This window comes from Nerophis lumbriciformis, linkage group LG18 (assembly GCF_033978685.3).
Source record: "Nerophis lumbriciformis linkage group LG18, RoL_Nlum_v2.1, whole genome shotgun sequence".
Lineage (NCBI taxonomy): Eukaryota > Metazoa > Chordata > Actinopteri > Syngnathiformes > Syngnathidae > Nerophis > Nerophis lumbriciformis.
The window spans coordinates 40,741,865-40,759,527 of record NC_084565.2 but is presented as its reverse complement, the minus strand read 5'-3'; the positions used below and the strand labels follow the sequence as shown (position 1 = coordinate 40,759,527).

The 17,663-nt window shown below is 28.6% G+C and overlaps 1 protein-coding gene across 1 annotated transcript in view; it reads right to left on the bottom strand.

Annotated features, from left to right (window-relative positions):
- LOC133617490 (tumor protein 63-like) overlaps positions 1–13,063 on the bottom strand; it is a 34,796-nt gene extending 21,733 nt beyond the window's left edge. The window contains exon 1 of the mRNA XM_061977422.2: positions 12,974–13,063. Coding sequence (XP_061833406.1) covers positions 12,974–13,026 — 53 coding nt within the window. The 5' untranslated portion in view covers positions 13,027–13,063. The remainder of the gene's footprint in view (positions 1–12,973) is intronic.
- Between the last annotated feature and the right edge of the window lie 4,600 nt (positions 13,064–17,663).

The window sequence follows — 17,663 nt, the reverse complement described above, 5'->3', positions numbered from 1 at the left end:
AAATTTTACAGCACAACAGTGAAAATTATTTAGCCTAATATTTATTCGCAGGTCAAAAACTACACAAATAGGCAAAAATGTACATAAATGAAAACAGCAAATTGTTAAATGAAATGAAAAAAAGATAGATTATAATTATTTTTTTTGCCCATCATTGTTAATATTTGCAGGAACATTTACTGAACAAATATGAAAATTATTTGAAGCAATACTTTTTAGTAGATCAAAAACTACACAAATAAGCAAAGACAAACATCAATGAACACAGCTAATTGATAAACGGAGATGGAAAAAAGGTCAATTATAATAATACTTTTTTTTTTTTGCACGTCACTTTTATATTTGGGGGAAATTATACAGCACAAATATAAAACATGGATGAAAAATGTTTGAACCAATACTTATTAGCAGGTCAAAAACTACACAAATAAGCAACATTCTACGTCAATGTACACAACTAATTGTTAACTGGAGATGAAAAAAAGCTAAATTATAATTATTTTATTTTTATTTTTTGCACATCACTGTTAAATTTGGGGGAAATTTTACAGCACAAATATGGGAATTATTTAACCTAATATTTATTCGCAGGTCAAAAACTACACAAATACGCAAACATGTACATCAATGAAAACAGCAAATTGTTAACTGAAATGAAAAAAATATAAATTATATATTTTTTTGCACAAATTTGCAGGAAATCTTACTGAACAAATATGAAAATTATTTGAAGCAATACTTTTTAGTAGGTCAAAAACTACACAAATAAGCAACAACAAACATCAGCTAATTGTTAAACGGAGATGGAAAAAAGATCAATTATAATAATATATCCTAATATTTATTCGCAGGTCAAAAACTACACAAATACGCAAAAATGTACATCAATGAAAACAGAAAATTGTTAAATGAAATTAAAAAAAGATACATTTATATTTCCTGAACTGTTTTATATTGTAATTTTTTATTCTGTAAAGCGTCTTTGAGTACTCTGAAAAGCGCTATACCAAATAAAATGTATTATTATTATTATTATTAATAAATTATAATTATTTTTTTTTAGCACATCATTGTTAAATTTGCAGGAAATTTTTACTGAACAAATATGAAAATTATTTGAAGCAATACTTTTTAGTAGGTCAAAAACTACACAAATAAGCAAAAACAAACATCACTTTTATATTTGGGGGAAATTATACAGCACAAATATAAAACATGGATGAAAAATGTTTGAACCAATACTTATTAGCAGGTCAAAAACTACACAAATAAGCAACATTCTACGTCAATGAACACAACTAATTGTTAACTGGAGATGAAAAGAAGCTAAATTATACTTTTTTTTTTTTTTTGCACATCACTGTTAAATTTGGGGGAAATATGACAATTATTTGAACCAATAATTATTAGTAGGTCAAAAACTACACAAATAAGCAACATTCTACGTCAATGAACACAACTAATTGTCAACTGGAAAATTAAAAAAAGATAAATTATAATGATGAATAAATTTTTTTTGGGACATTACTGTTAAATTTGGGGGAAATTTTACAGCACAAATGTGAAATTGATTTGAAGCAATACTTTTTAGTAGGTCAAAAACTACACAAATAAGCAAAAACAAACATCACTTTTATATTTGGGGGAAATTATACAGCACAAATATAAAACATGGATGAAAAATGTTTGAACCAATACTTATTAGCAGGTCAAAAACTACACAAATAAGCAACATTCTACGTCAATGAACACAACTAATTGTTAACTGGAGATGAAAAGAAGCTAAATTATACTTTTTTTTTTTTTTTGCACATCACTGTTAAGTTTGGGGGAAATATGAAAATTATTTGAACCAATACTTATTAGCAGGTCAAAAACTACACAAATAAGCACAATTCTACGTCAATGAACACAGCTAATTGTCAACTGGAAAATTAAAAAAAGATAAATTATAAAGATGAATAAAAAATTTTTGGACATTACTGTTAAATTTGGGGGACATTTTACAGCACAAATATGAACATTATTTAACCTAATATTTATTCACAGGTCAAAAACTACACAAATATGCAAACATGTACATCAATGAAAACAGCAAAATGCTAACTGAAATGAAAAAAATATAAATTATATATTTTTTTGCACATTACTGTAAAATTTTGCAGGAAACTTTACTGAACAAATATGAAAATTATTTGAAGCAATACTTTTTAGTAGGTCAAAAACTACACAAATAGGCAAAAACAAACATCAATGAACACAGCTAATTGTTAAATGGAGATGGAAAAAAGATCAATTTTAATAATATATCCTAATATGTATTTTTGGACATTACTGTTAAATTTGGGGGAAATTTTACAGCACAAATGTGAAAATTATTTAACCTAATATTTATGCGTAGGTCAAAAACTACACAAATAAGCAAAAACAAACATCAATGAACACAGCTAATTGTTAAACGGAGATGGAAAAAAGATAAATTTTAATAATATAACCTAATATTTATTTTTGGACATTACTGTTAAATTTGGGGGAAATTTTACAGCACAAATGTGAAAATTATTTAACCTAATATTTATACGCAGGTCAAAAACTACACAAATATGCAAAAATGTACATCAATGAAAACAGAAAATTGTTAAATGAAATGAAAAAAATATATTTATATTTCCTGTATTTTATATTATTACTTTGAACAGTTTTATATTGTAATTTTTTATCCTGTAAAGCGTCTTTGAGTACTCTGAAAAGCGCTATACCAAATAAAATGTATTATTATTATTATTATTATTATTAAATTATAATTTTATTTTTTTTAGCACATCATTGTTAAATTTGCAGCAAATTTTACTGAACAAATATGAAAATTATTTGAAGCAATACTTTTTAGTAGGTCAAAAACTACACAAATAAGCAAAAAGAAACATCACTTTTATATTTAGGGGAAATTATACAGCACAAATATAAAACATGGATGAAAAATGTGTGAACCAATACTTATTAGCAGGTCAAAAACTACACAAATAAGCAACATTCTACGTCAATGAACACAACTAATTGTTAACTGGAAAATTGAAAAAAAGATAAATTATAATGATGAATACATTTTTTTTGGGACATTACTGTTAAATTTGCTTATTAGCAGGTCAAAAACTACACAGATAAGCACAATTCTATGTCAATGAACACAACTAATTGTTAACTGGAGATGAAAAGAAGCTAAATTATACTTTTTTTTTTTTTTTGCACATCACTGTTAAATTTGGGGGAAATATGACAATTATTTGAACCAATACTTATTAGTAGGTCAAAAACTACACAAATAAGCAACATTCTACGTCAATGAACACAACTAATTGTCAACTGGAAAATTAAAAAAAGATAAATTATAATGATGAATACATTTTTTTTGGACATTACTGTTAAATTTGGGGGAAATTTTACAGCACAAATGTGAAATAAATTTGAAGCAATACTTTTTAGTAGGTCAAAAACTACACAAATAAGCACAATTCTACGTCAATGAACACAACTAATTGTTAACTGGAGATGAAAAAAAGCTAAATTATAATTATTATTTTTTGCACATCACTGTTAAATTTGGGGGAAATTTTACAGCACAAATGTGAAAATTATTTAACCTAATATTTATTCGCAGGTCAAAAACTACACAAATACGCAAAAATGTACATAAATGAAAACAGCAAATTGTTAAATGAAATTAAAAAAAAGATAGATTATAATATTTTTTTTTGCCCATCACTGTTAATATTTGCAGGAAATTTTACTGAACAAATTTGAAAATTATTTGAAGCAATACTTTTTAGTAGGTCAAAAACTACACAAATAAGCAAAAACAAACATCAATTAACACAGCTAATTGTTAAACTGAGTTGGAAAAATGATCAATTATAATATTTTTTTTTTTTTGCACGTCACTTTTATATTTATAGCACAAATATAAAACATGTATGAAAAATGTTTGAACCAATACTTATTAGCAGGTCAAAAACTACACAAATAAGCGCAATTCTACGTCAATGAACACAACTAATTGTCAACTGGAAAATAAAAAAAATAAAAAAATTATAATGATGAATACATTTTTTTTTGGACATTACTGTTAAATTTCACAAATGTGAAAATTATTTAACCTAATATTTATACGTAGGTCAAAAACTACACAAATACGCAAACATGTACATCAATGAAAACAGCAAATTGTTAACTGAAATGAAAAATATATAAATTATATATTTTTTTGCACATCACTGTAAAATTTTGCAGGAAATTTTACTGAACAAATATGAAAATTATTTGAAGCAATACTTTTTAGTAGGTCAAAAACTACACAAATAAGCAAAAACAAACATCAATGAACACAGCTAATTGTTAAACGGAGATGGAAAAAAGATCAATTTTAATAATATAACCAAATATTTATTTTAGGACATTTCTGTTAAATTTGGGGGAAATTTTACAGCACAAATGTGAAAATTATTTAACCTAATATTTATGCGTAGGTCAAAAACTACACAAATACGCAAAAATGTACATCAATGAAAACAGCAAATTGTTAAATGAAATGAAAAAAAGAGACATTTATATTTCCTGTATTTTATATTATTACTTTGAACTGTTTTATATTGTAATTTTTTATCCTGTAAAGTGTCTTTGAGTACTCTGAAAAGCGCTATACCAAATAAAATGTATTATTATTATTATTAATAAATTATAATTATTATTTTTTGCACATCATTGTTAAATTTGCAGGAAATGTTACTGAACAAATATGAAAATTATTTGAAGCAATACTTTTTAGTAGGTCAAAAACTACACAAATAAGCAAAAACAAACATCACTTTTATATTTGGGGGAAATTATACAGCACAAATATTAAACATGGATGAAAAATGTTTGAACCAATACTTATTAGCAGGTCAAAAACTACACAAATAAGCAACATTCTACGTCAATGAACACAACTAATTGTTAACTGGAGATGAAAAGAAGCTAAATTATAAAAAAATTTTTTTGTTGCACATCACTGTTAAATTTGGGGGAAATATGACAATTATTTGAACCAATACTTATTAGTAGGTCAAAAACTACACAAATAAGCAACATTCTACGTCAATGAACACAACTAATTGTCAACTGGAAAAATAAAAAAAGATAAATTATAATGATGAATACATTTTTTTTTGGACATTACTGTTAAATTTGGGGGAAATTTTACAGCACAAATGTGAAATTGATTTGAAGCAATACTTTTTAGTAGGTCAAAAACTACACAAATAAGCACAATTCTACGTCAATGAACACAACTAATTGTTAACTGGAGATGAAAAAAAGCTAAATTATAATTTATTTATTTTTTGCACATCACTGTTAAATTTGGGGGAAATTTTACAGCACAAATATGGAAATTATTTAACCTAATATTTATTCGCAGGTCAAAAACTGCACAAATACGCAAACATGTACATCAATGAAAACAGCAAACTGTTGACTGAAATGAAAAAAATATAAATTATTATTTTTTTTGCACAAATTTGCAGGAAATCTTACTGAACAAATATGAAAATTATTTGAAGCAATACTTTTTAGTAGGTCAAAAACTACACAAATAAGCAAAAACAAACATCAATGAACACAGCTAAATGTTAAACGGAGATGGAAAAAAGATCAATTATTATACTATTTTATTTTTTTGCACTTCAGTTAAGTTTGGGGGAAATATGAAAATTATTTGAACCAATACTTATTAGCAGGTCAAAAACTACACAAATAAGCACAATTCTACGTCAATGAACACAGCTAATTGTCAACTGGAAAATTAAAAAAAGATAAATTATAAAGATTAATAAAAAAAATTTGGACATTACTGTTAAATTTGGGGGAAATTTTACAGCACAAATGTGAACATTATTTAACCTAATATTTATTCACAGGTCAAAAACTACACAAATATGCAAACATGTACATAAATGAAAACAGAAAATTAACTGAAATGAAAAAAAAAAAGATAAATTATAATATTTTTTTTGCACATCACTGTAAAATTTGCAGGAAATTTTACTGAACAAATATGAAAATTATTTGAAGCAATACTTTTTAGTAGGTCAAAAACTACACAAATAAGCAAAAACAAACATCAATGAACACAGCTAATTGTTAAACTGAGATGGAAAAAAGATAAATTTTAATAATATAACCTAATATTTATTTTTGTTAAATTTGGGGGAAATTTTACAGCACAAATGTGAAAATTATTTAACCTAATATTTATGCGTAGGTCAAAAACTACACAAATACGCAAAAATGTACCTCAATGAAAACAGAAAATTGTTAAATGAAATGAAAAAAATATATTTATATTTTCTGTATTTTATATTATTACTTTGAACTGTTTTATATTGTAATTTTTTATTCTGTAAAGCGTCTTTGAGTACTCTGAAAAGCGCTATACCAAATAAAATGTATTATTATTATTATTAAATTATAATTATTATTTTTTGGACATCATTGTTAAATTTGCAGCAAATTTTACTGAACAAATATGAAAATTATTTGAAGCAATACTTTTTAGTAGGTCAAAAACTACACAAATAAGCAAAAACAAACATCACTTTTATATTTGGGGGAAATTATACAGCACAAATATAAAACATGGATGAAAAATGTTTGAACCAATACTTATTAGCAGGTCAAAAACTACACAAATAAGCAACATTCTACGTCAATGAACACAACTAATTGTCAACTGGAAAATTCAAAAAAGATCAATTATAATGATGAATACATTTTTTTTTGGACATTACTGTTAAATTTGCTTATTAGCAGGTCAAAAACTACACAAATAAGCAACATTCTATGTCAACGAACACAACTAATTGTTAACTGGAGATGAAAAGAAGCTAAATTATACTTTTTTTTTTTTTTTTTTTGCACATCACTGTTAAATTTGGGGGAAATATGACAATTATTTGAACCAATACTTATTAGTAGGTCAAAAACTACACAAATAAGCAACATTCTACGTCAATGAACACAACTAATTGTCAACTGGAAAATTGAAAAAAAAGATAAATTATAATGATGAATACATTTTTTTTTGGACATTACTGTTAAATTTGGGGGAAATTTTACAGCACAAATGTGAAATTGATTTGAAGCAATACTTTTTAGTAGGTAAAAAACTACACAAATAAGCACAATTCTACGTCAATGAACACAACTAATTGTTAACTGGAGATGAAAAGAAGCTAAATTATACTTTTTTTTTTTTTTTTTTGCACATCACTGTTAAATTTGGGGGAAATATGACAATTATTTGAACCAATACTTATTAGTAGGTCAAAAACTACACAAATAAGCAACATTCTACGTCAATGAACACAACTAATTGTCAACTGGAAAATTGAAAAAAAAGATAAATTATAATGATGAATACATTTTTTTTTGGACATTACTGTTAAATTTGGGGGAAATTTTACAGCACAAATGTGAAATTGATTTGAAGCAATACTTTTTAGTAGGTAAAAAACTACACAAATAAGCACAATTCTACGTCAATGAACACAACTAATTGTTAACTGGAAATGAAAAAAAGCTCAATTATAATTTTTTTTTTTTTGCACATCACTGTTAAATTTGGGGGAAATTTTACAGCACAAATATGGAAATTATTTAACCTAATATTTATTCGCAGGTCAAAAACTACCCAAATACGCAAACATGTACATCAATGAAAACAGCAAATTGTTAACTGAAATGAAAAAAATATAAATTATATATTTTTTTGCACAAATTTGCAGGAAATCTTACTGAACAAATATGAAAATTATTTGAAGCAATACTTTTTAGTAGGTCAAAAACTACACAAATAAGCAAAAACAAACATCAATGAACACAGCTAAATGTTAAACGGAGATGGAAAAAAGATCAATTATAATAATATAAAATATTTATTCCCAAGTCAAAAACTACACAAATACGCAAAAATGTACATCAATGAAAACAGAAAATTATTAAATGAAATGAAAAATATATATTTATATTTCCTGTATTTTATATTATTACTTTGAACTGTTTTATATTGTAATTTTTTATTCTGTAAAGCGTCTTTGAGTACTCTGAAAAGCGCTATACCAAATCAAATGTGTTATTATTATTATTAAATTATAATTATTATTTTTTGCACATCATTGTTAAATTTGCAGGAAATTTTACTGAACAAATATGAAAATTAGGTAGGTCAAAAACTACACAAATAAGCAAAAACAAACATGACTTTTATATTTGGGGGAAATTATACAGCACAAATATAAAACATGGATGAAAAATGTTTGAACCAATACTTATTAGCAGGTCAAAAACTACACAAATAAGCACAATTCTACGTCAATGAACACAACTAATTGTTAACTAGAGATGAAAAGAAGCTAAATTATATATATATATATTTTTTTTTGCACATCACTGTTAAATTTGGGGTAAATATGACAACTATTTGAACCAATACTTATTAAGTCAAAAACTACACAAATAAGCAACATTCTACGTCAATGAACACAACTAATTGTCAACTGGAAAATTAAAAAAAGATAAATTATAATGATGAATACATTTTTTTTGGACATTACTGTTAAATTTGGGGGAAATTTTACAGCACAAATGTGAAATTGATTTGAAGCAATACTTTTTGGTAGGTCAAAAACTACACAAATAAGCACAATTCTACGTCAATGAACACAACTAATTGTTAACTGGAGATGAAAAAAAGCTAAATTATAATTATTATTTTTTTAAACATCACTGTTAAATTTGGGGGAAATTTTACAGCACAAATATGGAAATTATTTAACCTAATATTTATTCGCAGGTCAAAAACTACACAAATACGCAAACATGTACATCAATGAAAACAGCAAATTGTTAACTAAAATGAAAAAAATATAAATTATATATATTTTTTGCACAAATTTGCAGGAAATCTTACTGAACAAATATGAAAATTATTTGAAACAATACTTTTTAGTAGGTCAAAAACTACACAAATAAGCAAAAACAAACATCAATGAACACAGCTAAGTGTTAAATGGAGATAGAAAAAATATCAATTATAATAATTTTTTTTTTTGCACGTCACTTTTATATTTATAGCACAAATATGAAACATGTATGAAAAATGTTTGAACCAATACTTATTAGCAGGTCAAAAACTACACAAATAAGCAACATTCTACGTCAATGAACACAACTAATTGTCAACTGGAAAATAAAAATATTAAAAATTATAATGATGAATAAATTTGTTTTTGGACATTACTGTTAAATTTGGAGGAAATTTTACAGCACAAATGTGAAAATTATTTAACCAAATATTTATACGTAGGTCAAAAACTACACAAATACGCAAACATGTACATCAATGAAAACAGCAAATTGTTAACTGAAATGAAAAAAATATAAATTATAATTTTTTTTTTGCACATCACTGTAAAATTTGCAGCAAATTTTACTGAACAAATATGAAAATTATTTGAAGCAATACTTTTTAGTAGGTCAAAAACTACACAAATAAGCAAAAACAAACATCAATGAACACATCTAAATGTTAAACGGAGATGGAAAAAAGATCAATTATAATAATATAACCTAATATTTATTCCCAAGTCAAAAACTACACAAATACGCAAAAATGTACATCAATGAAAATAGAAAATTGTTAAATGAAATGAAAAAAAGATATTTATATTTTCTGTATTTTATATTTTTACTTTGAACTGTTTTATATTGTAATTTTTTATTCTGTAAAGCGTCTTTGAGTACTCTGAAAAGCGCTATACCAAATCCAAGGTGTTATTATTATTATTAAATTATAATTATTATTTTTTGCACATCATTGTTAAATTTGCAGGAAATTTTACTGAACAAATATGAAAATTATTTGAAGCAATACTTTTTAGTAGGTGAAAAACTACACAAATAAGCAAAAACAAACATCACTTTTATATTTGGGGGAAATTATACAGCACAAATATAAAACATGGATGAAAAATGTTTGAACCAATACTTATTAGCAGGTCAAAAACTACACAAATAAGCAACATTCTACGTCAATGAACACAACTAATTGTCAACTGGAAAATTAAAAAAAGATCAATTATAATGATGAATACATTTTTTTTGGACATTACTGTTAAATTTGGGGGAAATTTTACAGCACATATGTGAAAATTATTTAACCTAATATTTATTCGCAGGTCAAAAACTACACAAATACGCAAAAATGTACATAAATGAAAACAGCAAATTGTTAAATGAAATGAAAAAAAGATAGATTATAATTATTTTTTTTGCCCATCACTGTTAATATTTGCAGGAAATTTTACTGAACAAATTTGAAAATTATTTGAAGCAATACTTTTTAGTAGGTCAAAAACTACACAAATAAGCAAAAACAAACATCAATGAACACAGCTAATTGTTAAATGGAGATAGAAAAAATATCAATGATAATAATTTTTTTTTTTTGCACGTCACTTTTATATTTATAGCACAAATATAAAACATGTATGAAAAATGTTTGAACCAATACTTATTAGCAGGTCAAAAACTACACAAATAAGCAACATTCTACGTCAATGAACACAACTAATTGTTAACTGGAGATGAAAAGAAGCTAAATTATACTTTTTTTTTTGCACATCACTGTTAAATTTGGGGGAAATATGACAATTATTTGAACCAATACTTATTAGTAGGTCAAAAACTACACAAATAAGCAAAAACAAACATCAATAAACACAGCTAATTGTTAAACGGAGATGGAAAAAAGATCAATTTTAATAATATATCCTAATATTTATTTTTGGACAATACTGTTAAATTTGGGGGAAATTTTACAGCACAAATGTGAAAATTATTTAACCTAATATTTATACGTAGGTCAAAAACTACACAAATAAGCAAAAACAAACATCAATGAACACAGCTAATTGTTAAACGGAGATGGAAAAAAGATCAATTTTAATAATATAACCTAATATTTATTTTTGGACATTACTGTTAAATTTGGGGGAAATTTTACAGCACAAATGTGAAAATTATTTAACCTAATATTTATACGCAGGTCAAAAACTACACAAATATGCAAAAATGTACATAAATGAAAACAGCAAATTGTTAAATGAAATGAAAAAAAGATACATTTATATTTCCTGTATTTTATATTATTACTTTGAACTGTTTTATATTGTAATTTTTTATTCTGTAAAGCGTCTTTGAGTACTCTGAAAAGCGCTATACCAAATCCAAGGTGTTATTATTATTATTAAATTATAATTATTATTTTTTGCACATCATTGTTAAATTTGCAGGAAATTTTACTGAACAAATATGAAAATTATTTGAAGCAATACTTTTTAGTAGGTGAAAAACTACACAAATAAGCAAAAACAAACATCACTTTTATATTTGGGGGAAATTATACAGCACAAATATAAAACATGGATGAAAAATGTTTGAACCAATACTTATTAGCAGGTCAAAAACTACACAAATAAGCAACATTCTACGTCAATGAACACAACTAATTGTCAACTGGAAAATTAAAAAAAGATCAATTATAATGATGAATACATTTTTTTTGGACATTACTGTTAAATTTGGGGGAAATTTTACAGCACATATGTGAAAATTATTTAACCTAATATTTATTCGCAGGTCAAAAACTACACAAATACGCAAAAATGTACATAAATGAAAACAGCAAATTGTTAAATGAAATGAAAAAAAGATAGATTATAATTATTTTTTTTGCCCATCACTGTTAATATTTGCAGGAAATTTTACTGAACAAATTTGAAAATTATTTGAAGCAATACTTTTTAGTAGGTCAAAAACTACACAAATAAGCAAAAACAAACATCAATGAACACAGCTAATTGTTAAATGGAGATAGAAAAAATATCAATGATAATAATTTTTTTTTTTTGCACGTCACTTTTATATTTATAGCACAAATATAAAACATGTATGAAAAATGTTTGAACCAATACTTATTAGCAGGTCAAAAACTACACAAATAAGCGCAATTCTACGTCAATGAACACAACTAATTGTCAACTGGAAAATTAAAAAAAGATAAATTATAATGATGAATACATTTTTTTTTTGGACATTACTGTTAAATTTGGGGGAAATTTTACAGCACAAATGTGAAATTGATTTGAAGCAATACTTTTTAGTAGGTCAAAAACTACACAAATAAGCACAATTCTACGTCAATGAACACAACTAATTGTTAACTGGAGATGAAAAAAAGCTAAATTATACATTTTTTTTTTTGTACATCACTGTTAAATTTGGGGGAAATTTTACAGCACAAATATGGAAATTATTTAACCTAATATTTATTCGCAGGTCAAAAACTACACAAATACGCAAACATGTACATCAATGAAAACAGCAAATTGTTAACTAAAATGAAAAAAATATAAATTATATATTTTTTTGCACAAATTTGCAGGAAATCTTACTGAACAAATACGAAAATTATTTGAAACAATACTTTTTAGTAGGTCACAAACTACACAAATAAGCAAAAACAAACATCAGCTAATTGTTAAACGGAGATGGATCCAAACAAAGTCAACTCAGGACTAACCAGGTAACAAGTTTCGTGTCAATACTTGTTCTACTAATTGTTACTATTTCTCCTCGGCTATTTTGGAGACCCTTGCAAAAAAAAAAAAAAAGGCCCCAAAGTGTGTCGCAAAGAAGACATCAATGGCCACTTGACACTGCGTCTTAAAAATACATGCGGATGTGTCGGCAGCTGTGGCAGCAGGCGGACACAACTGTTGTGCCGCAAACACAGCGAGGGGATTCCCGACTCCTTCTCTGACATTTGCGCCGCTAGCGATGTTAGCCACTCCGGGACGTTAGCGCCGCACGTACTCACCGGTGAAAGGGGAAGTCGGGGTAGTACTGCACGGCAGCGTAGGGCGAATTCATGTTGTCATGCCAGACGGGATGAAGTGGTTACTGGTTACCAGCGTGACATGAAATGAATGACCCCCGTGATCCAAAATATGTGTGGAGTGCAGAGAAATATGGCTAAGGAGCATTGAGGGGTACAGTGCGGAGTGGGGACCTCGGAGAGACGTTTTGAATTTAGGTATTTTTGCTTCGGCTGGCCCACAAAGGGGGAGGAGCTTGTGGCGACCAATCGGCGGGCCTGGCTTGTGCCAAATATCGCTCACAAACACAGTTGCTAGGATATAGATATCAAGACGAACCTGTTGGCCTAACAACAACACACACACACCACTGTTTCATGTTCACACACACACACACACACACACACACACACACACACACACACACACACACACACACACACACACACACACTGTTCAGACAAAGTGGGGACCGAGAAGGCCCCCATTGCATGCTGGTTAAGAAGCGCGGGCACAAGAAGGTGAGGTACGGCATGGCGCATTTGGCAGAGTGGCTGTGCCAGCAACCTTAGGGTTCCTGGTTTGATCCCCACCTTCTACCAACCTCGTCAAGTCCGTTGTGTCCTTGAGCAAGACACTTCACCCTTGCTCCTGATGGGTGCTGGTTAGCAGCTCCCGCCATCAGTGTGTGAATGTGTGTGTGAATGGGTAAATGTGGAAATAGCGTCAAAGCGCTTTGAGTACCTTGAAGGTAGAAAAGCGCTGTAGAAGTATAACCCATTTACCATTTACCGTATTTTTCGGACTATAAGTGGCAGTTTTTTTCAAAGTTTGGCCGGGGGTGCGACTTATACTCAGGTGCGACTTATGTGTGAAATGATGAACACATTATAATATTATTGATCTCATTCACGTAAGAGACTAGACGTATAAGATTTCCAGTGACGTGCGGTGAGGTTGATGGCTGGTGAGGCACTGACTTCATCACAGTCACATTTACAAACATATGAACCCTAAAGAGTATCTTATTCACCATTTGATTGGCAGCAGTTAACGGGTTATGTTTAAAAACTCATACCAGCATTCTTCCCTGCTTGGCACTCAGCATCAAGGCTTGGAATTTGGGGTTAAATCACCAAAAATTATTCCCGGGCGTGGCGCCGCTGCTGCCCACTGCTCCCCTCACCTCCCAGGGGGTGATCAAGGGGATGGGTCAAATGCAGAGGACAAATTTCATTACACCTAGTGTGTGTGTGACAATCATTGCTACTTTAACTTAACTTTAACTTTACACATACAAACTGTAGCACACAAAAAAGCACATTTAATAAAAAAAACGTTATTATGGTCTTACCTTTACTTAGAAATGAAGTCCATGCGCCGCAACTAAAGCCCTCACTTAAACTTTCCACGTGCAAGATTGAATCTATTTAAAAAAGTGTAACCGAGGGTTTATAAATGTCGCCTATACTGTATGAAACTACAAAATAACAAACACGGAGGCTCCAGTTTACACCAGGACCACTTTATTTACCTTCTTTCAAAAACCTCCGCAACGTGACATCACTTCCGCTCTTAGCGCCTTCAAAATAAGAGCTCAAGGCATATACTGTATGACAGCGCATAACAGGAACTTAACATCACAAAGAGGAAAGCCCATGAAAATAGGTTACAAAAGTTATTTAATAAGAAGCCAAAAAGTGCAAAAACAATAATGTTCGTGTTGGAGGAGTTGTGAATTAGGTACACCTGCAGTCTGCAGGTGTACCTAATGTTGTGGCCCTGCAGTCATTCACAACTCCTCCAACACCAACATTATTGTTTTTGCACTTTTTGGCTTCTTATGAAATAATTTTTTAAAATAGATTAAATCTTGCACGTGGAAAGTTTAAGTGTGGGCTTTAGTTGATATAACAATTCTACGGCGGGGGTGCAGGAGGCGAGCCTCAGCCAGTGCGTCTTTTGCAGCCGTTTTATGATCGCTCAGCACAAGAAATACTTTACACACATACAGTTGTTGACAAAATACACTGTACATTATATACCTCAGCTAACTAAACTATGGAAATGTATAATATAATTCATATAGCAATACGGTCTCACTGCACAGCAGGCCAGCAGTTAGCCGAGTCCGTCCATGTTGAGGCACTGAGTGACGTGCCTCGACTGGCTGCTGTTCACCGCACCGTCTCTTCTCAGTATTTGAACGGCAAATGTGAAAATTCAGCGATTTTGAATAAAAATAATCTAAAACTGGTGAAGTTAAATGGAAAATAACTTTATAGTATAATCACTGGATACATTTAACAATTTGATGTATATTTTTTTCTTTTTACATTTTTTTTCTTTCCATGATGGCAGGTGAGGCCCCGCCTCACCTGCCTCTAGTGACTGCACGTCACTGAAGATTTCATGGGATTTAGCGATTAGGAGTGACAGATTGTTTGGTAAACGTATAGCATGTTCTATATGTTATAGTTATTTGAATGACTCTTACCATAATATGTTACGTTGACATACCAGTTGGTTATTTATGCCTCATATAACGTACACTTATTCAGCCTGTTGTTCACTATTCTTTATTTACTTTAAATTGCCTTTCAAATGTCTATTCTTGCTGTTGGCTTTTAGCAAATACATTTCCCCCAAAAATGCGACTTATATATGTTTTTTTTCCCTTCTTTATTATGCATTTTCGGCCGGTGCGACTTATACTCGGAAAAATACGGTAGGTATAGAAGCACCAGAGAGAGCACATTGCCAAACCCCCGCCTTGCGTCTCGTCTGGGCTGTGTAGTTTGAGACTGTAAACTGAGAAGCGCCGCCTAGATGGGCAGCAGGTGAATCAGCTGCTAAAATAAAATGCAGGCGGGGGTCACAGCGGGGGGAAAACTAATAAATAGATAATGTGTATCTGGGGAACAACATCCTCGTACTAAACTATCAGTCAGGCATCCAAAGTGTGATGGAGAGTACACACACACACACACACACACACGCACGCACTCACACACACAATTTAAGGTCTCACTACATTCCACAAGACATGTTTTCTTTTGCTCGTAGAGAGATCATTTTTTTTAGTAGTGGGAGAATATTAGCGACATGCTAACAACAAATAAATATTCATATCTGACAATAATTGGGATCGACATTTTTTCGCCTCTGATCCGATTGTTTAGCATTAGCACAGGGGTGCTCACACTTTTTCTGCAGGCGAGCTACTTTTCAATTGATCAAGTCGTGGGGATCTACCTCATTCATATATATCATTTATATTTACTTATTTATAAAATATATGTTTTTGTTAACAAGTTAAAGGTGTTTAATGATAATGCAAGCATGTTTAACACATATAGTTAATATTGTTAAAAAATTAAAGGTGTTTAATGATAATACAAGAATGTTTAATACATATAGTTAATATTGTTAAAAAATGAAAGGTGTTTAAAGATAATACAAGCATGTTTAACACATATAGTTAATATTGTTAACAAGTTGAAGGTATTTAATGATAATGCAAGCATGTTTAACACATATAGTTAATATTGTTAAAAAATTAAAGGTGTTTAATGATAATACAAGCATGTTTAATACATATAGTTAATATTGTTAACAACTTAAAGGTGTTTAAAGATAATACAAGCATGTTTAACACATAAGTTAATATTGTTAATAAGTTAAAGGTGTTTAAAGATAATACAAGCATGTTTAACACATATAGTTAATATTGTTAACAAGTTGAAGGTGTTTAATGATAATGCAAGCATGTTTAACACATATAGTTAATATTGTTAAAAAATTAAAGGTGTTTAATGATAATACAAGAATGTTTAATACATATAGTTAATATTGTTAACAACTTAAAGGTGTTTAAAGATAATACAAGCATGTTTAACACATATAGTTAATATTGTTAATAAGTTAAAGGTGTTTAAAGATAATACAAGCATGTTTAACACATATAGTTAATATTGTTAAAAAATTAAAGGTGTTTAATGATAATACAAGAATGTTTAATACATATAGTTAAAATTGTTAACAACTTAAAGGTGTTTAAAGATAATACAAGCATGTTTAACACATATAGTTAATATTGTTAACAAGTTGAAGGTGTTTAATGATAATGCAAGCATGTTTAACACATATAGTTAATATTGTTAAAAAATTAAAGGTGTTTAATGATAATACCAGCATATTTAAAACATATAGTTAATATTGTTAACAAGTTAAAGGTGTTTAAAGATAATACAAGCATGTTTAACACATATAGTTAATATTGTTAACAAGTTGAAGGTGTTTAATGATAATGCAAGCATGTTTAACACATATAGTTAATATTGTTAATAAATTAAAGGTGTTTAATGATAATACAAGTATGTTTAATACATATAGTTAATATTGTTAACAACTTAAAGGTGTTTAAAGATAATACAAGCATGTTTAACACATATAGTTAATATTGTTAACAAGTTAAAGGTGTTTAAAGATAATACAAGCATGTTTAACACATATAGTTAATATTGTTAACAAGTTGAAGGTGTTTAAAGATAATACAAGCATGTTTAACACATATACTTAATATTGTTAATAAGTTAAAGGTGTTTAAAGATAATACAAGCATGTTTAACACATATAGTTAATATTGTTAACAAGTTGAAGGTGTTTAATGATAAGGCAAGCATGTTTAAC